The following is a 26,884-nucleotide window of genomic DNA, read 5'->3' as shown; positions in this document are numbered from 1 at the left end:
TTCTAAAATTCATTTAAAATTAAATCTAACTCCAAAAAATTTAAATATATATTGACTTAGAAAAATCATATCTTCATGAATATAATGTCACAAAATTCATAAAAACCCATATTTTGTCTCAGAATATGTTGTCGCAAAAATTTTGTAAGTACCTAAAAATTCATACAATTTTAAATATCAATCCAAAATAAATTTAATCATTTTAAGCTTGATAGCACGCATATCTAATCGATTTAATGTAAATAAACATGTAGATATGGTCAGATTAACGTACTAAAACTACGTGTTATCATTCTGTCAAATTGACACCCTTATGGAATAGTGGAATCAAAAAAATCTGAGGCACCAAGGATTCCAACAGTTATTGGGAAATAATTGAACAATGGAGGAGGCCAAATGTTCTTAGCCCTAGGATATAACTCCAGAGATTCATGAGGTGGTTCGATCTTGAAATCCAGCCTTTATCCACATTTTGTTTCATCATCCAGTTGGGAAGCAGCTTCCAAATTGGCATTTAGTCGGCTTATTTTTCACATATATTTCCATGAGATGCAATTTGCAAGCACCCCATAAGGCATGCAGTGCAGTGTATGTAAAGCTCATGGCCTGTGGTATCTTGTTTCGGCAAATGTTGGAATTTGTACATCACGATATTATATCCCTTTATCATAACTAGATTATCTTGATCCCTATCTAAGATGCCTAAGCATAAGTCTATGTGATTCACAGAACTGTATTATGTAATTTTTTGTATCCACCAGCTATCTGAGATAAATGCTCTACATTCAATTCTATAAAATTAAAACCCAAACCAGCTTCAAATTTATAATTATTTGATGAGCCAACCAGTTCAATTTGCTTTTCTCTTTTTTGACATCATAATAAATTAAACATGGTGCCAAATTCTAATCACGTTCATTATCTCAAAATGTTGAAACTTACTTAGGGCTGATCACAAAATAAGCACAATTTTGACGCGATAACCAACACACATTCATATACTGTTAAGAGGATTGAGTGGTGGAAGGATTTTTCAGCTTAAAGTTGGTCCCCCAAGGAAGATCACAGTAGATGACATGCCCTTAATTGTTGTGCCTCAAGATGATGGCATGTGCTGGCCCAATGGGATTTTTTCAATTATACTATTTTTGTGAACTTTATATAACCATCTAAGTTCGATAACAAATATTGGAGCATGATATATTCAGCTTGTATAACAGAAAAAAGGAATTAACCAGGAACAACATGATTGAGGTCAATTGCAAACAAATCAAGAAATGTCCAAGAAGGTTCTGATAAATCTGTCTTGAGAGATGAAAAGACATCTTACCTCTTCTTTTAAAACTGGTACACGGGTACGAGGACTGGCCCTTGTGTTCTGGTCGGCTAACTCGTGTAATAAATAACGTATCAGAGCATATGATATCAAGATATTGGGACAGATCTAAGATGGCAAATTCTAGTTGTAAACATCACCTCTGAGGCCTCAGTGTTCTTCCTCTAGACTACACTCCCTGAGGAGAGCACCTCCTCCATGAACAGCCAGCATTCCTTCACCTGAATCCACTAAGAGACAAGAACAAATATGTTTCAGAACACAGAGCTTAGCCAATTCAAGAATACAGATGTTCATCCATTCAGGAATGTGGTAGATTGTATATTCAATAACACAGTTTCACCTTTGTCAATTAAAAGATATGGGCATTTTCTCACTTCAAGAACACGGAGGTTGATGAGATCGAGAACGCAACTTCACTGATTCAAGAACACGAAGTCTTCTAGTCGATTCAAGAACTTGGAAATTCGTACTGATCAAGGAGACGGGGCTTTATCAATCCAAGAGCAGGGAAGTTTGACGATTCAAGAACACGGAGCTTCATTGATTCAATAACAGAAATGTTTTTCAATTCAAGAACACGGGCGGCAGCAGTCTGCAGAAGAAAGGTTGATGTTTTTTCAATAACAATGACTTTCATTATCATGGCTGTTCTACCGTCTTGACATTGTTATAGGAACATACCCTTGGTGGGTTTGCAGGTATAAGTCTTTGGCCCGACCATTAACAAACACTAAAAACGCTTTCAACCTTCGAGTTGGGGTCACGACTGAATGACTTGTCCTATTAGTTGGAACTACTTTGACGTTGGGGCCTGGTCCAACTGGCTGCATTGGTTCAGGGATGGTGTCATGGACATTATCTGCTGTAGATTCCATAGATGTCTCCCAAAGTCCTTTTTCACTTTTTTTTAATCAAAATAAGTCCTGCTTTACCTTTTTTCAAAAACATGTCCTGTTTGAATTAACTCTGGAATGTTAAGTCATCAAAACAGCCTTGAAACTTTTAGGCCAACCACAACTAGAAGAGCTTGTAGTAGTTAAGGAAAACAAAATTCAAAGTCCACATCATCGTTATCCCCTCCTCACCCACATCATTGTCTATCTTCCCCTCTTCTTTATCCGTCTTCCTTTCTCTATTACCTGTCTCTTGTCCCATCATCATCATCTCCCTTCCCTTTGTTTCCTTCTCCCAGCCCTTCATCATCGCACCCTCCCCCTCATCATCATCATCTCTACTCCATTGTCATCCTCTCCCTACACCATCTTCATCCTCTCCCTTCCCTTCATCATTGGCTCCCTCGCCTTTGACATCGTCTCCTTCCCCCTCATCATCGTTTCCCTCCCCCACCACCGTTGTCAACATTCCCCTCCCCATCATCTCCTCCTTAATGTCATTTTCTTCTTCCAATTTGTAATGAAATGGTCTCCTCCCCCTCGTCATCACCTCACTCCTCTCCAATTGGCATCGTCTCCCTTCCCTCGCCATCTCCCTACCCCCATCATCATTGTCTCCTTTCCCCCGTCATCGTCTCCTTCCTTCTCTTCATTGTATCCCTCGCCCAGCATCATCGTCTCCTTCCCTCATCATCCTCATCATCGTCTCTCGATGACGAAGGGGAGAGAGTTTTTTGTTGGATTTTTTGCTTCTGTTATGGAATCATCCTCTTATCCCCGATCGTCATCATCTCCCTTCCTTTGTCATCACCTTCCTCCTCGTTGTCGTCGTCTGCCTCCCCATTGCCATCGCCTCTGTCTCCTCCGTCATCATCTCCCTTCCCCAATTTGCCATCGTCTCTCTCTCCCTATCATCATCATCTCTCTCCCCATTGCCATCGTCTACCTCCCGCTCTTCATCGTCATCGTCATCGTCATCATCTCCCATGCCACATCAGAGTCTCCACCCCCATTGCCACCATCTACCTCACTCGTCATCGTTATAGTCATCGTCATCATCTCCCTTCCCACGTTAGAGTCTCCTCCCCCATTGCCATCATCTATCTCCCCCTCGTTCTCGTCATCGTCATCATCTCCCTTCACACGTCAGAGTCTCCTCTCCCATTGCTAGCATCTAGCTTCCCTCGTCATCGTCATCGGCATCATCTCCCGTGCTACATCAGAGTCTCCACCCCCACAGCTAGCATCTAGCTCCTCTTGTCATCGTCATCGTCATCATCTCCCCTCCCACGTCAGAATCTCCTCCCCAATTGCCATCATCTATTTCCCCCTTGTTATCATCATCATCATTGTCATCATCTCCCTTCACACGTCAGAGTCTCCTCCCCCATTGCCATCATCTACCGTCCCCTCGTCATTGTCATCGTCATCGTCATCGTCATTGTCATCATCTCCCTTCGAACGTCAGTCTCCTCCCCCATCGCCATCATCTACTTCCCCGCGTCATCGTCATCGTCATCATCTCCCTTCCCACGTCAGAATCTCCTCCCCCATTGCCATCATCTATCTCCCCCTCGTTATCATCATCATCATTGCCATTATCTCCCTTCCCACATCAGAGTCTCCTCCCCCATCGCCATCATCTACCTCCCCTTGTCATCGTCATCGTCATCATCTCCCTTCCCACGTCAGAGTCTCCTCCCCCATTGCCATCATCTTCTATCTCTCCATCCCCATAAACGATGTGATTGCGTAACAGAAGCAAAACTCCAACAAAAAACTTCAAGTTCTTGGGCGAGAACATAGAAAGAAAACAGTATCAATGAAGTTTGCCCTACGATTCTCCATACCTGTCATTTGATGGGCTTGCAGTAGCAAACGCAAAGAGTTTTGCCTACACTTCCCACTGCAGTCTATTTTCTGAAAGAAGCAAGAAACGAAATGCGATTACAGGTTTAAACAATTGATGCTCATTTTTTTACAAATTATAATATAGAATGCCACATTCATCTTTCACGAACGCTCATAACACGACCCTGGACGGATGAGTAATCCAATATCCAATCAACTCCGTCCCTTAACGATTCTCATTATCCATCCGTAAACTAGGTCAAACATTCAAACCCATCAACCAAAAATTATGATAGTAAAAATGTAACAAATATTTAACTTTTGTGATTTTCTTAGACTCGTCATCCAATGTCATCCTCGTCCATAATGACGACATTTACGCATGATCATGATGACATTTTTCACGATTATGACGACATTTTGCGTGATGATGACGACATTAATGCATGACGATGACGACATTTTTGCGTGATGATGACTATATTTATGCATGATGATGATGACATTTATATATGATGAAGACTATATTTTTGCATGATGATGACGAGTGCTCCCCCGAACCCCAAACAAGAAGTTTAGGCGAGCTAACCGATCTCGGAGTTGCTCCTCGATTCCGTACTAAGATTTCCGTAAAATCTAGGAACAATTGACATCTACATTTTCGAAATAGACCTAGCAAATTCGGATCAGAAATCGAAATCGACCTAGCAAATCTCGGAGTTGCTCTTGAATACACTAATTCTATCATTTCCGATTATCACGCCGATCTTTGCCAAAAAAGAAACAGAAAAATCCAGACTAATCGGCAACTAGATTTCTCGCAGCGGAGAGTTCGACGAGATAATACCATCACCAATCGTTGATCGATTCGGAGGCCTTGTTCTCGGCCATCTTCGTCCTGGACAAAAGCTTCTCGTAGGCTTCGGGCTTGTCGTAGTAGACGTCCCACACGCAGCGCACGCAGCCCTTCCCGCAGCAGTCCTTCGGCCGCGGCTTCCTCGGCGGCGGAGGCGGCGGCGCCGCCCTCTTCTTCGCCGTCGACGTCTGCCCTTCCGCCATCGTCGTACGCTGATCCACACTACTAGCAACTTCATCTCTCCTACGTGCTATTTATACTACAAACCACCGGGACGGGACGGATGGGACGGAAGGATGAGACGGGACGATGGGACGGGACGGGATGGAATAGGCCGAAAAGGGACAGATAGGGTTTGACCGTCCCGGTCCCGTCCGGGTCCGGTCATGTTGACTAGTCAAAGTGGAAGAACAATATGGTATGGACCTCTCATCAAAGGGAAAGTTTGTTTCAAAGTCACTAATGAAGCCCATCTTGAGAAATGAAAAGAAGAATAAAAGGAAAACAGAAGAAGAAAAGAAGATGAAACAAGAATAATTGAACAATGAAAGAAGAATTAAAGAAGAAGAAAGGAAGATCAAAAGGAAGAAGGTAAAGAATCATAATGAGAAATAAGAAAATCAGGAGAAAGAGGAAGAAGGAAACAGTAGGAAAAAGGTAACGAAGAAGAAAAAATAAAAGAAGACTTGAAAAGGAGAAGAATAAGAAGAATAAAATAAGAAGAAAAGAAGATGGAAAGAAGAAGAAAGAAGAATAAAATAAGAAGACAAGAATAATAAAAAAGAGAAGAAGCCTAAAAGAAATGAAGAAAACTTGACAAAGTAGAGTGTAGAGTGGAGAAACCTAACATAGCTTGAAATACAATGAAACAAACTTGACAGAGTTGGAGGAGAGAAAAAAAACAAGGTTAAACTAAACTTTCTCAAGATTGAGAGCAAGAAAGAGGGACTCGAAGAGTGGGAGAGAGAACGTGAGAGGGAGAGAGAGCGAGCGCGCGAGAGAGAATGGGAGAGTGAGAAGAGAGAGAGAGAGAGGGACAAAGAGAGAGGGAGAGAGAGAACGGGATAGAGAGAACGGGAGAGAGAGAGAGAGAGCGTGCGAGAGAAAGAGAGAGAGAGAGTCTGAAAAAATTGTCCCGTCCAGGACTTCGGACGATTGACGGGGTGAAGAATCGTCCGCCCGTCCGCGGACGGAATGAATGTTTCGTCCATGGATGAAATGACCGTCCTATCTTAGGCCTTGGACGGGGGACGGGACAGTTTCTGCGTCCTGTGGGAGTATAGTATGCGCCAGACAGGTCCAGCAGGCTGATGCACGTGCTGCGCCAGATGTCAATTTTTGAGTGGTCTAGTGCTGACGCATGCCCTGTTTCATCTCAGGACGTCGGACGGGACAAGAATTTGTTGGAAGGGATGGTTTTGGCCGGGATGGGACGTGGACAAAAAAAATGTGATGGGACAAACCCTGGAAGGGACGATTTAGATGAAACTCTAAAAATTGGGACGTAGGACGGGACAAAGTTCGTCCCATCCCGTCCATCGTCCACGTCCCAAATGATCTAGAACTACAGCTGGGACAACCTGGAAGAGGTTCTTTGATGGAAAATTCAGAATGGAGATGATGAAATAGATTTCTAGTTGTATATGTATTAGGACAAATAACTAAAATATTATAGGCACATATTAAAATAAAGATAGGATCATGATGAATTTTTGAAAAAATATTGGTGTGTATGTTTTTGTTGCAGTGAAACCAAGAGTTAGAAGGTATGATGCAAGTTTTGTAAACCAGGCTCGTGGGGGATTGTTTGAGTCTGTACATTGATTCTCTAGGAAGATAAACATGAGTTGGATATGCTGTATTTTTTAATCCAGGTGGTTGTTCCATAAAGATGGTTTCATAAAATTCTACAGTATAGGACTGCATTTGATACATCAAATTGATATATTTTGCAACGGTTGATCACAGCTAAAGAAAGTAGCAAACAAATAGTTCTATGCTTTATAACAGAGCTGAAAGTTTCATCAAAATCGAAGCTTTCCTGCTGATGCAGCCTTTTGTTACTTGTCGGGTCATGTACTTTTCAATGGTTCTAGCAGGGTTACATTTAAGTCTGTAAACCGATAACATGGAAATTATTATTCCTAGGAACTAATGTCCATGTGTTAGTAACCATTAAGGCATGATATTCCTCGATCATAAGGAATACTTTTGAATAGACTTAGTTAATTTAAAACAGTCTTCATTATGATGTTATCCTGAAAGTAGATATCCTGAATAGTCTTGGCTTTCAAGACGTATCCTCTAGAGAAGGAATGATTTGTGGGTTTGTTACTAACAACTAGATATCTTTAGAGTGGTGTAAGATGATGAAATTCCCATCACCAGATCTTTAGGAGAATACATCAGCAGTAGATGTAGGATTAGATGTCTGTGACATATCATCATGAGTATCATGGATGTGATTCCTTGAAGTGCCTTGAGTTTGATCAAGGAGCCCATAAGACTCACGAATGTGATGAGTCATATGAAGGATTATTGGGTTAGATGTGATCCAAGTATCCCAATATGATTGGAAAATGGAAAAGAATTTTCATAGAAAATAACTTGCCAAGAAATAAAAAATTACATGTATGTAGTGAGACGCATTTGTTGCCCGTTTACATTAAGCAGTAGCCCAAGAGGATATGCCTTTCAGATATTGTTTTAAGCTTATTCTTGTATGTGATAACAAAGGAATTAAGATCTGTTGTATTCCATAAAATTTTTGATTAACATTGGTTCGTATTTATTCTTATAAAGTTATTGTTATAACGTATATAGTTGGGAAGTTATGATCGTAGCTGTCATAACGAGTTGTAACGGTTATTTCACAACAAATTATAACTGTTGATCTTGATGAAAATGTGAACCTATCTATGTGTTATCCTATACTAAATTCAGTCCTACGACTCTATTTAAACTTATATTGAATCCTATTATCTATTTCTCTTAACGAGTATAGGGGTACGTGTTCGGTTATTACTAGCTAGTATTTATTAAAGTCCCTATGGTCCAGGTCAGCTCCTTGTGATTGCTTTGGCGAGTTGATGACTCTTCTATTCCTCTTCAGTTTCCTCCCCCTCCTCCCGTTCGTCCTCTTCTTATTTTTCTTATCTTCTTCTTTTTCTTTTCTTCTTCTTTTATTCTTCTCTTCTTAGTATTTTCTTCTTGTTGTTCTCTTTTTCTTTTATTCCTGTTTTCATCTCCCGTTCTTCTTCTTCTCTTTTACTTCGCTTCTTCTTCTCCGTTTCTTTCATTCTTCTTTTCATCTTCTGTTCTTTTTTCTTCCTCTTATTTTACTTATCGTTTCTCCTTACTTTCTTCTATTTATCTTCCATTATTCTTCTTCTTCTCTTGTTGTTTCATTCTTATTTTCATCTTCTGTCCATTTTGTCTACTTGTTCTTTTACTCTTCGTTTCTCCTTAGTTTCTTCTTATCATCTGCCGTTCTTCTTCTCTTCTTCTCTTTTCTTCATCTTCATTTGCTCTTCATTCCTCCTTGTTTTATTCTTTTTATCTTCCGTTCTTCTTTTCTTCTTCTTCATTTGCTCTTCATTTCTCCTTATTTTCTTCTTTTCATCTTCCGTTCTTCTTTTCTTCTTCTTCATTTGCTCTTCATTTCTCCTTATTTTCTTCTTTTCATCTTCCGTTCTTCTTTTCTTCTTCTTCATTTGCTCTTCATTTATCCTTATTTTATTCTTTTCATGTTCTGTTCTTCTTCTTCATTTGCTCTTCATTTCTCCTTATTTTCTTCTTTTCATCTTCTGTTCCCCCTTTCTTCTTCTGTTTTTTTTCTTCTACATTTACTCTTCATTTCTCCTTATTTTCTTCTTTTCATCTTCCCTTCTCATTCTATTCTTCTTCATTTCTCCTTATTTTCTTCTTTTCATCTTCCCTTCTCATTCTATTCTTCTTCATTTCTCCTTATTTTCTTCTTTTCATCTTCCGTTCTCCTTTTCTTCTTCTATTTTTCTTCTTCTTCATTTCTCCTTATTTTCTTCTCTTCGCATCCGTTCTTTTATCTTATTCTTCTTCTTTTTCTTATTTAGATACGTTCTTCTTCTTCTTCTTCTCCTTCTTTTTTCTCTTTTTTTATATTTTTTCCTCCTTATTTACATGTGTTAATTTTCTTTTTTTCTGTTATTATTTTTCTCTTTCTTCTTCTTTTCTTCATCTATTTTTCTTTAATTCTTCTTTTCATCTTCCAAGATAAATTTTATAATACATTTATCCTTTTAGAATAAGTCCATGAGCATTCCTTTATTCTGTTATAATTTTATCCTTTTAGAATAACCCTACATACATCCATATATTTCTAGTTCTAGCAATATAAGATCAACATCTAAATTTCATTTTTACATGGGAAATCAGTATTCAAATCTTTTCAGGCAGTCTGCAATAGAACCCAATATTCTGGCCACTCACTGAACCGATCATGCACAGCTTGGCGCTTCCTCTCCTCCACCCTTCCTCGGACTTTCTCTCTCTAGAATGCCGTCTTCCGAGAGGGAGACGAGGGCGGGGAGGAGCGAGAATGAAGGCCGACGAGGGGGAAGGAAGGCTCTACCTCGGCATGGATTTCGGGACCTCCGGCGCTCGCTATGTCCTCGTCGACGACGCCGGCGCCATCCACTCCCAAGCCAAGAAATCCTACGTACAGTTACCAAAATCGAAGATCACGATCAAGGAGAGGGAATTCTGATCTTTAGCTTTGTTTTTGATGATCAGGAGGGGAAAGAAGCCGGCTGGGAGAAGTCGTGGAGGAATACCTTGGAATCGCTGCTCGGAGAGATTCCGCGCCAGATCTGCGCTCGCGTGGCTTCGATTTCTATCGATGGAACCTCCGCGACGACGATGATCGTCAGCCGGTATGATAATCCGGGGGAATTCTCGATCGGATCGTGTTTTTGATTTTGTGATCTCGATTTGATCGTGTTTTTGATTTTGTGATTTCGAGTTGGTAGTGAGATTTTTGAAATGGGGCACCACCTGGCGGTGTCTGGTTGGACAGTTTGGCTGGGTGGACGAACAGCTATTGATAAGACGGCTTGATCGGGTCGCTTGGCGGATTGCGGTCGAGATGCTCTGATTGGTCGGATCTGGCTGATCAGATCACGATCGAGTCTGACCTGGATGTTCTGATTGATCAGATTTGTCCGATCAGGGCCATCTTTTGGTCTAGTCTGATCTGGATGTTCCGATTGATCAGATCATGATCGGGGCCGGCTTCTGATCGACTCTGATGTGGATGTTTTGATCGATCAGATTACGATCGGGGCCATCTTTCGATCGACTCTGATATGGATGTTCTGATTGATCAGGGCCATATTCTGATCGACTCTGATCTCAATTTTCTGATTGATCGAGGTCATCTTCTGATAAACTCTGATCTGGATGTTCTGATTGACCAAGGCCATCTTCTGATCGACTCTGATCTGGATGTTCTGATTGATCAGGGCCATATTCTATCGACTCTGATCTCAATTTTCTGATTGATCGAGGCCATCTTCTGATCGACTCTGATCTGGATGTTCAGTTCGATCAGATCATGATCAAGGCCATCTTCTGATCGACTCTGATCTGGATGTTCTGATTGATAAGGGCCATCTTTTGATCGACTCTGATCTAGATGTTGAGTTTGATCAGATCATGATCAAGGTCATCTTCTGATCGACTCTGATCTGGATGTTCTAATTGATCAGGGCCATATTCTGATCGACTCTGATATCAATTTTCTGATTGATCAAGGCCATCTTCTGATCAACACTGATCTGGATGTTCAGTTCGATAAGATCATGATCAAGGCCATCTTCTGATCGACTCTGATCTGGATGTTCTGGTTGACCAATGCCATCTTCTGATCGACTCTGATCTGGATGTTCTGGTTGACCAATGCCATCTTCTGATCGACTCTGATCTGGATGTTCTGATTGATCAGGGCCATATTCTGATCGACTCTGATCTCAATTTTCTGATTGATCAAGGTCATCTTCTGATCGACTCTGATCTAGATGTTCAGTTCGATCAGATCATGATCAAGGCCATCTTCTGATCAATTCTGACCATAATTTTGATGCTAACCTTGCTCTTGTTGGCTGGGTGTCAGTCGCACGGGGGAGCTGCTGGCGAGGCCGCTGCTGTACAACGAGAGCTGCCCAGAAGCGCTGGAGAGAGTGGCAGCCATGGCATCGGAGAACCACACTGTTTGCTCTTCGTCTTCCACCCTGTGCAAGCTCGTCAGCTGGTGGGACTCCCACGACGACAAAGACAAGGACGACGCCCTCCTCCTACACCAGGCTGACTGGCTTCTCTCTCTCCTCCACGGCAAACTCGGCGTCTCAGATTACAACAACGCCCTCAAAGTTCGTCTGTCTTCCTTTTTTCTCATCATTTCTTTAGTCAAAACTTACGATGACGATGACGATGACGATGACGAATTCTCATCTATTCATCTCTGGTGATGCACATATGCGGATGACGTTTTTTTCGTCCCAAGACAACGGACGAGATGGAAATTCGTCTGCCAGATGAAGGACGGGACGGTTTTTTTGTCCCCAAACGAAAAACCGTTGCGTCTGCTGGTTGGACAGCGGACGGGATGAATGTACTAAAATTCCATTTTATGATTTTTTTCAGGAATTTTAGAACTTCTATGATTCAGAACGTCTATCGCTTTTCGACAATAGAGGGAATTGGGACACCAGAGTCGTGCTGGTTTCCCGACAAGATGGTTCTGGGATGGGATGGTTTTGGACAACCGAGAAAAATTGGGATGTTGGACAAAATGAAAACTGTCCTTAACCATCTTACTGTCCCATCCCAGATGATTACCATTCATCCTTGGCTAGAGATGACGAGGACAAAAGCGTCATTCGCCTTTGGCTACCGAAGACATGACAATATTGCCACACTCTAAGATTGACAATATTGTCTATATTGACAATATTGCCACATCCATTGACAATATTACTAAAATTCCACTTACGATGGTGATGAAGAAGTGGATAACAAGGATGAGTTCATCATCTTACGCAAATAATAATTCACTTGCTTGAATTTTGTAGGTTGGGTATGATCCAGAGGCAGATTGCTACCCACCTTGGTTGCGATCGCAGCCCTTTTCGCAGATGCTGCCATCTGTTCAAGCACCGGGGACTGCCATTGCCTTCATCAAAGACGAAATCAGTAGCCGATATGGTAAGATTGAGCTTCAGTTACAGACAGTAACGTTCAGCATGTTCCACGATGACGATGACGAGTGGTTGACATTTTGTCAGTGACAACAACCGTCATCATCCCAGAGCGGTTGACATTCTTTTACTATAATTTAAGAATATGACATTGACTTTGACAACCATCGGGTTAACGTCAACCGTCTCTGTCATGCGTCTACCAAAAAATAGTGAACTTCACTGTCAACGTCAACGAGGATGACGAAGGCATGGTAGATGATGGTTGATGCAGGATCGATGTCGAACCCTTCCAGATGATGATCATCCTCTTGTTGATGAGCAGGTTTTCCAGAGGACTGTCGAGTTTGCACGGGGACAACGGACAGTATTGCGGCTTTCATTGCCGCACAAACCACTGAGCCAGGCCAAGCAGTGAGTAGCATGTATAGTTCCGGATCATCCCAGACGTGGACGATGGAGGGGACGGGACGAATTTGTCCTGTCTGACGTCCAGATTCAGTGCAGGAACGAAGGACGGGATGAATTTTTCGTCCTCCCAGGACAAATTTTCGTCCCGTCCCTCGTCCCAGACGAAAAAAAACTTGTTTTATATTTTTAATATATTAATATAGATTTTTCTAAGTTTTTTAGGGAAATACGGAGGAGAGGGAATGCAAAGGGACATATGTACAATTATTTCTGAGCAAAATACGGGGACCTTGATGCAAATTGTCATAGCGAGGCCACGTGGCTACATCTCAACCGTCAGATGTGAATCCGGCGGTTTTTCGTCCAGCTTTGTCCGCCCATCGTCCGATACCTCTGGATGGACGGTTTTTTCATCCCACGGGGCGAAAACCGTCCCGTCCGGTAATCCCGGGAAGAATTTTCGTCCCATACTTCGTCCAAACCCTTGGACGGGATGGTTTTTTCGTCCCGGGACGAAAAAATAGTCCCATCCGCGTCCCTGCACTGTAGTAGCATGCAACCGGGTTCGGCACTCGTCAACCGCCGTGTCAAGATCAACGTCATCGACTCTAGTTGACATTGGTAATGTCAATGAAATCGACGATTTCTGGATTTTAGACGGTTGACGCTGACTATGATGGTGACAGTGGATTTGACGGAGACGGTTGACTGAGACGTTGACGGAAAAGTCAACGTCGTCAAACGTCATCGTCTTCCCCCCACAAATCGATCCATCGCTGGGAAGAAAGCTTTGACCTTGTCGTTCATGGCGTTTTGATCTTGATCTTGATCTTGATCTTGATCTTGATCTTGATCTTGATCTTGATATTGATCTTGATCTTGATATTGATCTTGATCTTGATCTTGATCTTGATCTTGATCTTGATCTTGATCTTGATATTGATCTTGATCTTGATATTGATCTTGATCCATCGCTGGGAAGAAAGCTTTGACCTTGTCGTTCATGGCGTTTTGATCTTGATCTTGATCTTGATCTTGATCTTGATCTCGATCTCGATCTTGATCTTGATCTTGATATTGATCTTGATCTTGATATTGATCTTGATCCATCGCTGGGAAGAAAGCTTTGACCTTGTTGTTCATGGCGTTTTGATCTTGATCTTGATCTTGATCTTGATCTTCTTTCTTCTAGGTTACTTCGTTGGGATCTACGCTTGCGGTGAAGCTGCTGAGCACTCGCAAGGTAGAGGACGCGAGATTTGGAGTGTACAGCCACCGGCTTGATGATCTCTGGCTCGTCGGCGGGGCTTCGAACACGGGAGGAGCGGCTCTGAAGCAGATCTTCACGGATCAAGAACTGGAGCGGCTGAGCGCGGAAATCGATCCGGCGAAGGCATCGCCGTTGGATTTGTATCCTCTTCCCGCAATCGGTGAAAGATTTCCGGTTGCGGATCCCGCTATGGCTCCCAGGTGCGCGCGCGGACGGTCGATTTTGAAGTTTGGGGGTTTTTGAATCTCAGGATTTGATGAATTCATGTGCAGATTGCTGCCGCGGCCGGACAACGACGCCGAGTTCTTGCACGGCCTTCTGGAATCAATTGCGCGGATCGAGGTATTTGAAAAGTTTGGAATCGATCGACAAACCTCCGTGTTCTTGAATAGACGAATTTCCGTGTTCTTGAGTCGTAGGATTACCGTGTTCTCGATCCGACGAGTTTCCGTGATGTTCTTGAATCAAAAAACCTAATTCTTCTTGATCCGACGAATTTCTGTGTTCTTGAAGCGGCAAAACTCCTGTGTTCTTAAATTGACAAACGTCCATGTTCCTTAGCCAACAAAACGCCGTCTTCTTGATCTGATCATCCTCCATTTACTCGAATTGGCAGAGATCCATACTTTTGAATCCTTGATCACGATCTGACGAAACTCTATGTTCTTAAATTGACGAAGCTCCGTGTTCTCGTATCGGCAAAAATCCGTCTTCTTCAATCGACGAATTTCCGTGAATTTTAATCAACGAAGCTCTGTGGTCTTCATCCGACGAATTTCCGTGATCATGAATCGACAAGACTTCGCGCTTCATCCGACGAATTTCGCGTGAGCTTGAATTAGAATCGAATTCCTCATATTTCCGGATCGCCCCGGACGTGTACGATGGACGGAATTGGACGACTTTCGCCCAGTCCGACTTCCAGAGTAAGTTCTGGGACGAAGAACGGGACGGTTTCTTGTCCAACCATAGAAAACCATCCCGTAGAGTCATAACGGGACAGTTTTTCGTCCCGTCCAGCCCTCCCAGAACGAATTTTCGTCCCGAAATTTGTCCCGGACGAAAAAACCCATTTTATATTTTAATATGGATTTTTTACAAGTTTTTTAGGGAATTATCGAGGAGATAGGACGTAAAGGGACATATGTACGATTATTTCTGAGTGGCGTCCATTTGCACACACATAAAAATAGAGGGACTTCGATGCAAATTGTCATTGTGAGGCTATGTGGCAACATCTCAACCGTCGGATGTGAATCCGGCAGTTTTCCATCCAGATTTCCGTCCATCGTCCGAGATCTCTGGACGAATGGTTTTTTCTTCCCAGGGGATGAAACCGTCCCGTCCAGTGGTCCCTGGGATGAATTTTCGTCCCAAAATTTGTCTGTACCCTCTGACAGGACAATTTTTTCGTCCAGCGATTAAAAAAATCGTACCATCCGCGTCCCTGCACTATAATTCCTCGTTCTTAAATGGATTCAGGCGAAGGGATACCGGCTGCTGACGGAGTTGGGAGCGACGAAGGTGGAGGAGGTGTTCACCTCGGGGGGAGGCGCCAAGAACACCATCTGGACGAAGATCCGCCAGAGAGTGCTCGGCTTACCCGTCTCTTCCGCCACGAACACCGAGGCCGCCTATGGAAGCGCTCTCCTCGCCCTCCGAGGCGTCAACAGGGGTTGATCGTCCCGGGATTTTAGCAAAGACCTAAACCTTACCTAAACTTCAGTCCAGTTCCAATCCGGTCTCCAACCCAGAATGGCAAACTAACTGTTAGAGTGTATAACATGCGAAGCTCATGTTATACGCCCTACTAGCCATTACACGACTCTATGTATTTAACCTCGTTTTTCTATGAAATGAAGTACGTGTTTTTTTGCCCTATTCTCTTCTTCTCTCTCGTTATTGTCTATTCTCTTCACAGCTCCACAACATTGACATGGTATCAGAGCATTCTTGAGCTTGAGTGAACGTCTGACAGCTTACCGTCAAAAAGGAGCTGGATATGAAGACCAGAACGTTGAATCTTCCTCCTCTCTGAGCTTTCTTTCCAGCAACTTACCGCTGGATGTATCTCGCTCAGGATGGAGCTGTTTACAAGCATCTGAGGAGCAGGCAATCTTGAAGAATCGTGTGACGCTACTTTGGCGGCTGCGCCAAGGTGACCTATTTTTTGAAGAAGAAGGTGACTATATGTGTTGACGATATGTGTTGACGTTGACGTTGACAATCGATGGGACAGACGACGGTTGAAGGTTGGTGGGACGGATGACAGTTGACTGTTGACGATTGATGGACGATAGTTGGCGTGACGACCACCCTGGACGTTGACGACTTGCTCTGTGATTATTCTTCTGATCTGGGTTGGACGACGACGTGAATCATGAGTGACGTTCCAAATTTATTCTAGCTGAATATATTGTTCTTACCCATCATAGTATTTGAATTATATTTGCTAAAGGAGACGCCAAATATAAGATTAACGCTGGTCCAAGTGGTGGACCGTTTCATCTAGGAGAGAGATGGTACACTCATCTCCTAGTTACGCCTTGTAACCTATTTACGGGACACAATCTATACCAATGGACTAAGTACATCCAAACTACTTTTAGACCATGTGGGCAACTCTATCACCTAACGGAGCTCCCATCGGCAGAATCGGATTCCTCCTATCAAAAATGGTATTGCAAGGAGGATGATTTGCTTGCCTGGATGTTAGACTGTATGTCACCAGATCTGAGTCAGCATTACATGGACTTTGATACCGTCAAAGATGTATCGGATCATGTTCAGAAACATGAACTTTGATACCGTCAAAGCTGTCTGATTTACATGGACTCAATACGGGAAGACGAATCTCGTATTGCAGATCTGGTTGATCGCTCTATGAGACTTATGCAAGAAAATCAGACAGCTTTACCATATGCTAATGAACTACAGACATTATGGAAAGAGATCGATTTTTATCGGCCCCCTACTAGCAACTCAGTGGATCGTGGTTATATCCTCCGAGATCGAATTTATCGCTATCTTAAGGGCCTTCGACCAGAGTTTGAATCTATTCGTGCACAATTGTTCAACTGCGAACATAAACTGAATTTCGAAGATATTGTGATTCAAGTATGCAAAGAAGAAAGTAGACTTTGGGAGAACCATGGATCGGTGGAGAGTATTACATGTGTTGTGCAACAACCTTCTACCAGATCTAAGACACATCAGAAAAAACAATCTGGACCGGGTAATCAAGGTGGATGCCAGCCCAAATACCCTCGAGGAGATGACAAGGATTATCTCTGGTGCAGTCATTGTGGACGCTCACGTCACACAAAGGAGACATGTTGGAAAATACATGGTTGACCTGCTTGGGCAACAAACCAAGTGAGCAAGAGTCATAATGTTATTTCGACAGATGAAGAGCTCAAAGTAATAGAGCCGAAGGGAACAGTATCTATGGTACAAAGCTTTAATCTTAGTAAAGAGGAACTCCTACAACTCAAGAATTTATTGAAGACTACAACCGACATTATTGGTTCGATGTCTCTTGCTCACTCAGGTAACTCTTTATGTTATACTTTAACTAGAGTGTTGGGTCATCGGTCTAATGTATGGATTCTCGACTCGGGAGCCACTGATCATATGACTCCCTCTCGAGAGTTATTAAAAACCTATGGAACATGGAGGATGGAACATGGAGGATAGAGATAAGAATTCCTATGAGCCTCGCACAAGTAGTCGGAAGGTTCAAACGGCCGATGGTACCTTGCTCCTTGTAGTTGGTATTGGTAGCATAGAGGTTGCTCCAATAGGAATTCTTATCTCTATCCTCCATGTTCCAAAGTTATGTGTTAGTTTACAATCTGTTCAGCGTCTTGCTCAATTGTCATCATATAAATTAATTTTTGATGGCCTCGATGCATTTCTTTGTGACAAGGTGGCGGGCCTGAAGCATGGGCTAGCTAGAATTTCTGAAGGTCTCTACTAATTATGCCAGCCACAAGGGACCCCGGCGGCTTCTTTTCACACTTCGACTGCAGCGTCTACTCGCGATGAAAAATTCTGGCTACTTCATCGTCAATTAGGAAATCCCTCGTTTTCCATTATGAAAAACATGTTCTGTCCCAGATTTATGTACCCATTTGAACATGACTACTTTAGTGTGCAATGTCTATCACTTGGCTAAACACAAGTGTACGTATCGATGATGTGAGTCATTTTTCTTGGATTCACCTTATGTGACACAAATCGGAAGTACCGATTATTATCCGCGGCTTCTTAAGTATGGTTCATTGTCAGTTTGAAGTAAAAATTAAAAGGTTACGGACTGATAATGGACGAGAATTTATCGACTCTGATGTGATGAATACACTTCATGATCAAGGTATACTTCATGAAATGTCATGTCCATATACACCTCAACAAAATGGGGTAGCTGAACGGAAGTTAGGACATATTTTGGAAAAATTTAGAGTCTTTACAATCCAGAGCAATACTCCAAAAACATTTTGGGGTGAAGCTGCTATGCACTCTGTTCATCTTATTAATCACTTACCATCTCCTAACCTTGGTGGGAAAACCCCCTTAGAAATAATGCAAAAAAATTATCCCAATACATGTTTCCAATCCCCTCTTGAGCTACGTCTCTTTGGATGTGAATGTTATGTTCATCTACATCCACGTGAGACAAATAAGTTATCTCCTCGTGCCTTAACATATGTGTTTGTTGGATACTCCGTATTAAAGGGATATAAATGCTATCATCCCCTACTCCTTATTCTAGTATCCAAAGATTTTACATTCAATGAACTTAAATTTTATTATTCTAAATCAAATGATTAAGAAGATAATGATTTACAAATTGCATCCTCCTCACCTATGTATTTACCACCCCTTGCCTCACCAAGTACTAACATTCCACACTCGGAGTCAGTTGACGATTCTCTTAGAGATCTTTCCCCTTCAGATCCTACGGAACCTCCACTAGTAGAACCTGTCCATTCACTTACTCGGGTACAACCATATCCATTCCACTATACTCATCAGCGGAGTAGACCTAAACCTGGAGACCAAAAAAACTGTCTCCACGGTCCTAATACTGTGCAAATGAACTAGTTACTGTCCCTACTATACCTGAGCCAATTCAGGATGGTACACAACTATGTCGTACCACTCCATTTCCATTAGGTGATCTTTTCACCTACCAGAATGTTTCACCAACTCCTAAAACATTCTTGATGAATCTCCAACAAGTGACAATTCCCAAGTCTCACTATGAAGCCTTGTCTCATCCTCAATGGAGTACTGCTATGGATGTCGAGATGGATACTCTTAATGTGAATAGCACTTGGGAACTTACAGCCTTACCAGCAGGGAAACGAGCTATAGACTATCGATGGGTGTACACAGTAAAGTACAAGTCTGATGATACACTTGAACGATACAAAGCCCAACTGGTTGCTCAACAGTACGGCATTGATTACAAGGAAACATTTGCTCCTGTAGCAAAAATGAACCCTATACACATTTTGATCTCATTGGTCGCGTGTTATGACTGGCAATTGACTCAATATGATGTAAAAAAATGCATTTCTGCATGGAGACTTACAAGAGGAAGTGTACATGAAACCACCTCCAGGATATGATACACCTTGTGGACAAGTTTGTCGCCTTCGTAAGGCACTCTATGGACTGAAACAATCTCACGAGCCTGGTTTGCCAAATTTACCAAGGCTATGACAGATCTTAAATATAGTCAATGTGATGGTGATCATACTTTATTCTACTACCATAGCCTCTCTGGCGAGATTGTTCTCCTTATAGTATATGTAGATGATATTATTATAATGGGAAATGATTCTAGGGGTATTGAAACTTTAAGTCAACATCTTAAAGCAAATTTTGACATAAAAAATTAAGTACCTCTTATGTACTTCCTAGGGATTGAGGTTGCCTATACTCAATATGGCATTATTTTGTCTCAACAAAAATATAATTTTGATTTACTCAATGAGACTGGACACCTCCAATGCCGACCTTTATCCACCCATATGGAGGTAAACCTAAAACTTACTAATGACGCTACTGAATCAAACATAGATACTCTATCTTATCAAAGACTTGTAGGCAAACTTATATATTTAGCCCATACTAGACCGGATATCTCCTACACTGCTAATGTACTTAGTCAACTTATGACATGTCCTAAAATCTCGCATTTGCAGGCTGCACATCGTGTACTCCCGTATCTCAATGGAACTATTGGGCTTGGACTGACTTTCCAATGGCGTAAGCCACCACTCCTTGAGATTACACTGATGCTGATTTTGCTGGCTCACAGGTTGATCGGAAATCGAATACAGGATACTGTACTTTTCTCTGTAGCAATCTAGTTACTTGGCGAAGCAAGAAGTAAACAGCCGTCTCCCTTTCTAACACAGAAGCAGAATTTCAGGCCCTCGTTATGGGAATTTGTGAGGTCCTTTGGATTCAGCATCTCCTTCAAGACTTGAAGTTGTCACTTGATCAACCAGCTGCGATATTCTGTGACAACAAGTCTGAAATTAGTTTGGCCCGTGATCATGTCCAACATGAACGAACCAAGCATATGGGGCTGCACCGACACTTCATTAAACAACATCTTGATCATAAGACACTTATGATTCATTATGTACCTACAAAGAACCAACACCCATACATGTTGACTAAAGACTTGACTAAGTTGCAGCATGACTATCTTGTATCCAAGCTGGGCATGAATAATATCCATTCCTCAGTTTGAAGGGAGGTGTTAGAGCGTATCACATGCTAAGCTCACGTGACACACCCTACTAGCCATTACATGGCTCTGTGTATTTAACCTCATTTTTCTATGAAATGAAGTATGTGTTTTTGTGCCCTATTTTCTTCTTCTCTCTCATTCTTGTCTATTCTCTTCCCAACTCCACAACATTGACACTAACAAATCAAAGTTTCTAGAACCCCATCTAAACAAGACGACATCATGCATTGACAAGTGTTGGGCGGTGAACAACTTCAACAACGTCATGCGTTGTCGTCGATAGTCAGATGAACATTGAGGTTGGTCAATTGCAGAAATTTATAGAAAACACCATCAGCCACCATCATCAGCAATAGGGGGGGAGTAGAGTGAGAGGGAGGAAGTCATTTGCGACATGGACTGATGATTGAATGTGACTAATGATAGAGCGATGACAATGACGACAGACGAGACAAAATTTAGACAGATGAATGGATGGCCATTCAGTCATGTCCTGTCAGTGATAGGTGTTTACCTGCAGCCTTAGTGGCGGCAACAACAGTAACGGCCAATAGGTGCTTGGGGTAAAGAGGGGGAACGAGTGAGAGGGAAAGAGAGTACGAAATCTTAAGAGAGGGATGTAGTCATTTCCATGGTATGTGTCGTTCTTTATCGTGGATGAATGACTGAGTAAAACTAATGATGGAACGGTCATAATAATGATTGTTGAGACGAAATGCAGATGGATTCATGGATGGACGTTCTGTCCCATCTTGTCAAAGAGGAAAAGATAGAGACGTAGTTAGCTGACCAGGTGTATGAGACCGAAGTTGGGGCGACAACTACAACTAGGGTTTGATGGTCCCTGTCCAATTCAAGTTTTTAACAAAGACCTAAACCTTACCTAAAGTTTTATCCAGTTTCAATTTGTTCTTTTTTAGTCCCAGTTCGTTCCGATCTGGTCCCGGTCTGGTCAGGTTTACTAATCAACGCCATATAGTTCCGTAGACCTCTCGTGGTCGTGAGGACATCCTTGCCTCTATCCCTCACCTGGTGATCGACCAAGATAGTGCACTTCTCATAGCCCTTCCTACCCAAGCAGAGATCAAGGAGGCCATTTTTTTTTTGGGTAGGAACGAGGCCCCAGGACCGGATGGATTTTCCGCAGAATTCTATACTGCATTCTGGGATATTAGAAGCACTGACTAGGTCCTTGCTATCAAAGAGGTGTTTACGCGCAAAGTCTTCCCGCGAAGTTGGAAATCCATTTTTCTGGCGCTCATTCCAAAAGTGGACACTCTAATTTCCTTCGGAGACTTTCGCCCCATTAGTCTTTGTAATGAATACTATAAAGTTGCATCCAAGATCATTAAAAATCAACTAGTGCACTTCCTCGATAGACTTATCTCGCCTGAACAGCGTGGTTTTCTTAGGAGTCGACAGATCCATGACAATATCATGCTAGTTCACGAGCTAGTCCAGTCACTAGATGTTCATATTCGGGGCTCAAATGTCATCATCAAACTAGATATGGAGAAGGCCTTCGATCGAGTCAAGTGGGATTTTCTTACCCAAGTGTTACGTCGCTTTGGGTTCACCGATGCATCCATCGATCTGATCGATGCATGCATTCGAGAGAATCATTTCTATCTCTTGATGGATGGAAATTCTATTGGCTTCTTCGCAGCCACGAGAGGTCTACAGTAAGGTGATCCTATCTCACCCACCCTTTTTATATTGATGGAGGAGGTCTTCAGTTGATCGCTCACACGTGCGATCGATCATGGCCTAATCCAACCATATTTTATGAAAAGGGGATGCCCGATCCTCTCGCACTCACTCTTTGTGGATGATGCCATCCTTTTCCTTAATGGATCCAAAAAATCCATTACAGAATTTATGAGCGTCCTCACTGCATACGAGCAAGTCTCGGGCCAGCTCATCAATGCTGCAAAGAGTAGCTTTATAGTTGGTCCTTCCACCACTACAAAGCGCTCTTAGATAATCCAACACTCTACCCGTTACTCACGAGGATGCCTCCCTTTCGACTATCTTGAATGTCCTATCTTTCTCGAACGCGCTTGACATCATTACTTTGATGCCCTTTTGGCCAAATTGAGAAAGAAACTTGAGGGATGGAAACTCCATTTTCTTTCTCCTAGAGGACGTATCTAACTTATTCGACATGTCCTCATGAGTATCCCGCTGCATAACCTTGCGGTCCACTCACTATCTCTCATAGCCCTCCACTCAGTGGAACGACTATGTGCACGTTTCTTATGGTCCAGTCACCTCGAGGGCGAGCGTTGTCATCATTGGGTCTCTTGGGAGCAAGCATGTCGGCGGACGACTGAGGGGGGTTTAGGGATCAAACGCCTCTTAGACGTCCAGAACATGCTTCAAAAGAAACTTGTATGGTGCATGCGCACCACACACTCCCTATTGGGAAGTTTTATTTCCGCCAAGTACGGCGAGTGGGTCCGTCGAGAGATGGATATCCGGGGCCATCGAAGATAGCAGATGTGGCAACGATAGTGGCTTGAGATCGCCCAGGTCACATGTTGGCGTATAGGCCGAGGTACAATTAATGCCTGGTTTGAAACGTGGCACGCTGACGAGCCTTTCGCTTGCCATCCCCGTTTTGTACCACATCGAGTGCAACTCATAGTGGCCCAACTGCTTATGGGCAACACTCCACACCTATGGGAGCAACATGGCCTCCCGTCCGCCATGTTACCCCAGGTCTAGAATACTTCAATCGGGTCCACTCTTGACCGTGCTATTTGGACGCTCACTCTCGACGGCGCATACTCATGTAGTTCTTCTTGGGAGTATTTCCGTGAGAAATCCCCCATCCAGCACTAGGGTCGTCGTATCTGACACCCGGTGATCCTTACCCGCGTCTCTTTTTTCCTCTACAGACTCCTATACCATGGACTCTCGACTGATGATCGGGTGATCCGTCTAGGCCACTCTCTCACCTCACGTTGCAACTGTCGTCTCGCATTTCCACATATTGAGACTATGGAACATCTTTTTTTCCATAGTGAGACAACCATAAAATGTTAGCGCCAAATCACACACCTTTGGCGCCAACTCCTTCATATTCCACTGACCCCATTGGAGTGTTTTGGCAAGATATTTATCTTCCCAATATGCTCTAAATGGAGCCCCATCCTACACAACACCATAGCTTATTTACTATGGGAGATATGGAAGCGGCAAAATTTTTCTCGTTTTGCAGGGACTCCCATGCGCGCCGTGGATATCATGCGTCGCCCCAAGTTGTGGATACGACGCACCCACCATCTCATCCCCACTCGCGACTACAGCTCAACACTCGGATGCGATCTCCTTCGTGCCTAGGGCATCCCGGTGACCATTGCCCCTATCCGCATTCAACTACAGGTCATCCATTGGCACCCACCGCCAATTGGCAACCTCAAACTGAATGTGGATGGTGCGTTCAAAGGGAACTTGGGGCTAGCAGGGGGAGGTGGCATCCTCTGGGATCATATAGGGAGTATCCTCTTTGCTTTCTCCTCTTTCTATGGCGTACAAACTAACACAGTAGGCGAAGCTATGGCGATACGTGATGGTTTACTCCTCTGCGAGGAACGAAACCTTCATAATATCATCGTAGAATTGGACTCACATGTATTAGTCGACATGCTTCATGTAGGTACATGCTCCCAATGGCGACTACACCGTGTATGGCAGGACATCATGCGGTGCCAACCTCGCATAACTAGTGTTCGTCATCAGCTGCGAGAAGGCAACCAGACAGCACATGCCCTCACCAACCGCACGGTACACACATGATTCCCTTCCTCTCTTTTCCTTACTTGGCAGGCGCTCCCTCCGATCGCTAGGGGATACTATCGCGTCGAACGTCTCGGCTTGCTGAACCTCTGCACGCGCCGCACACTTTCGAAAGAGGCCCCGAGGGAGTGGCAGATCGCGTGGAGCACTCGAGGTGGGAGCGCTCACGCCTGATCCAACAATCACGACAGCAGGGTGGATTGCGCCCACCTCGGATGAGGTCCTCGCCACGCACTTCATCGATGCACTTGTTAAAGGCGGGGACAGCTCCACTATCTCTCCACCATCATCATGCAGGGGGCTTGTGTGAGGCGTCGACGCGAGCACTTCTCCGAGCACCTGCAAGGTATCACTTATGTATCGTTTCCTTTCCTGCACATGGGCGTGGACGAGTGGGATCCAAGTGTAATTGGGATATTTATACTCGCTCTACGCCTATAAACATTGTTAAACACTTCACTTTATAAATATAATCCCCCTATGTGGTGTCCAGGCCATGGATGGATCGGTCTAGGGGCACAACATCAGGGTTGGCCGTACTCGGCATTGTGTTTTTTGCCAATAAAAAAAAGAATCAACGCTAGAGTCAAAGTAGAAAACTTACGTTGATGATTATGTTGAATATCAACATAACAAGCTTCAAAACCGCCGGTAGAATATCCCTTCGCCTTCCTTCTTTATTGCCCCCCCTCTCTCTCAATCACCCGCTTTGGGTCTTTCTCTCTCCACACATTCATTTCTTCTTGGATAATTATCCTAGTGAATAGAGAAGGAATAAAAGTTCAATTGAAGGAGAGGTTTTGATGGGTTATTGAATTAATATCAGAGTTAACATATTTAGAATTTTACACAAAGTATTAAATAAATATTTATTAATTTCCAGATGTGTGGAAACATAAAAAACGACGACGTTGACGTTGACGTAACGGTTAACGGTCTTCTGCTATAAATACGAGGTTGGAGAAAGTTCTAGAGAGAGAATGGCATGATCGTTAGATGGCTATGGCGTAGCGGGCGAGGCATCGTCGCACGGAGGGATCGGCGGGAGTTGATCGGCAAACGAACGGCTGCGATGTCTTCGGAGGCGAGATCGACGGTGGAGAAGGCGGCGCCGCCTCCTCCGCGGCCGGAGAAGCCGCTGGCAGGGGACTGCTGCGGTAGTGGCTGCGTGCGCTGCGTGTGGGACATCTACTACGAGGATCTTGAAGCCTACGAGAAATCGATGGCCGCGGCGAAGTTATCGGAGAAGAAGACCTCGGAGAATGATCAATTGCTGGAAAAAGGTTGCATCTCTGAAGAAAATCCTTTTCGGATTCGTCAAAATCGAAATCTGGATGTCAATTGATCTTGGATTTCACTAAAATATCAGCGTGGTGTTACGGAATTGGCGAGCTGCGCTGATTATGCAGTTGTTTGATCTTTCCGACTGTCGCTGTCGGCGGCATCAGCTTCAACATTCAATCAGATTTCATTTTAAAGTTTTTGAGATTAGATTGAGGTTAGTTCTTTCTTAAAAATGATTATTCATAACACATCTCAGAATCCTCTTCCGAGAAGAAGACCTCGGAGAATGATCAATTACTGGTAAAAGGTTGGATCTCTGAAGAAAATCTGTTTCGGATTCGTCAAGATTGAAATCTCGATGTCAATTGATCTAGATTTCACTAAAATATCAGCGTGGTTTTACCGAATTGGCGAGCTGCTCCGATTATCTATATGACTGTCGTTTGATCTTTCCGACTGTCGCTGTTGGCGGCATCAGCTTCAACATTCAATCAGATTCCATGTTGAAGTTTCCGAGATTAAATTGAGGGTTAGTTCTTTCTTCAAAATGATTTTCATAACACATCTCAGAATCCTCTTTCTTGAATCTGATTGTAATCACAAATTTCAAAATTGTATTTCTTGAATTCAGCTTTTATTACTGGTTTAACAATTATTTTGTTTGGATGAGATACTCGCCTTTGGATGACGAGTAGACGAAATTTGCAAAAATTGTGTTTTGGAGTAACTGAAATTTCGGTGGAAGGGTCTGAATCTTTAACCTCAAGCGATCAGTTTTTAGCTCAAGTGAGATTATTTTGTTTGATCATTTTATGCTAAAAAATTGCTTTTTCCTCTATTTTGATGTCCAATTTACATCTAGATTAAACAAACAAAAAGGGGGTCATTTTCAGGAAGAATTTATAAGCAGAATTGACGAGCAATTCAGAGCTAATCGATTTAGCGGTGTGATTATTGTTGAAGGTACTGTTTCTTAATTGCAGGTGATTAATTGCCGGAGTATCATATCAGGAAGGGCAAGCGATCGATTGTACACTGATTATTGGTAATGATTGTTTGCATCATCTAATCAGGTAGGTTTGTCCAAACTTCTGATGACGAGTATGATTTGTCAAATTTGTGGATGAAGATTTTTGTAATTGCAGAAGATAATATCAATAAATTTAACTTTAGCA

At 42.9% G+C, this 26,884-nt stretch overlaps 1 protein-coding gene and 2 long non-coding RNA genes across 3 annotated transcripts; 2 read left to right on the top strand and 1 right to left on the bottom strand.

Annotated features, from left to right (window-relative positions):
• Positions 1-1,249: 1,249 nt before the first annotated feature.
• Positions 1,250-4,153, bottom strand: LOC144710309 (uncharacterized). The gene is made up of 2 exons (XR_013583260.1): positions 4,083-4,153; positions 1,250-1,566 (listed from the first exon to the last, which is right to left on the bottom strand). It is a non-coding gene; the product is annotated as an uncharacterized LOC144710309 (long non-coding RNA).
• A 5,194-nt stretch (positions 4,154-9,347) lies between these two features.
• XK-1 (xylulose kinase-1) lies at positions 9,348-15,733 on the top strand. Its single transcript, XM_078583645.1, has 8 exons — positions 9,348-9,635; positions 9,710-9,849; positions 11,088-11,343; positions 12,046-12,178; positions 12,497-12,585; positions 13,775-14,052; positions 14,125-14,194; positions 15,335-15,733. Exons 1-8 carry the CDS (start codon positions 9,417-9,419, stop codon positions 15,530-15,532), a joined length of 1,383 nt encoding a protein of 460 aa, XP_078439771.1. The 5' UTR covers positions 9,348-9,416; the 3' UTR covers positions 15,533-15,733.
• Positions 15,734-25,768: 10,035 nt separating this feature from the next.
• On the top strand, positions 25,769-26,884 carry LOC144710545 (uncharacterized). Its single transcript, XR_013583315.1, has 2 exons — positions 25,769-26,238; positions 26,693-26,884. It is a non-coding gene; the product is annotated as an uncharacterized LOC144710545 (long non-coding RNA).

The sequence above is a fragment of the Wolffia australiana genome, chromosome 12, assembly GCF_029677425.1.
Source record: "Wolffia australiana isolate 7733 chromosome 12, ASM2967742v1".
NCBI lineage: Eukaryota > Viridiplantae > Streptophyta > Magnoliopsida > Alismatales > Araceae > Wolffia > Wolffia australiana.
The sequence above is the reverse complement of the archived record's forward strand: the minus strand, read 5'-3'. Positions and strand labels throughout refer to the sequence as shown.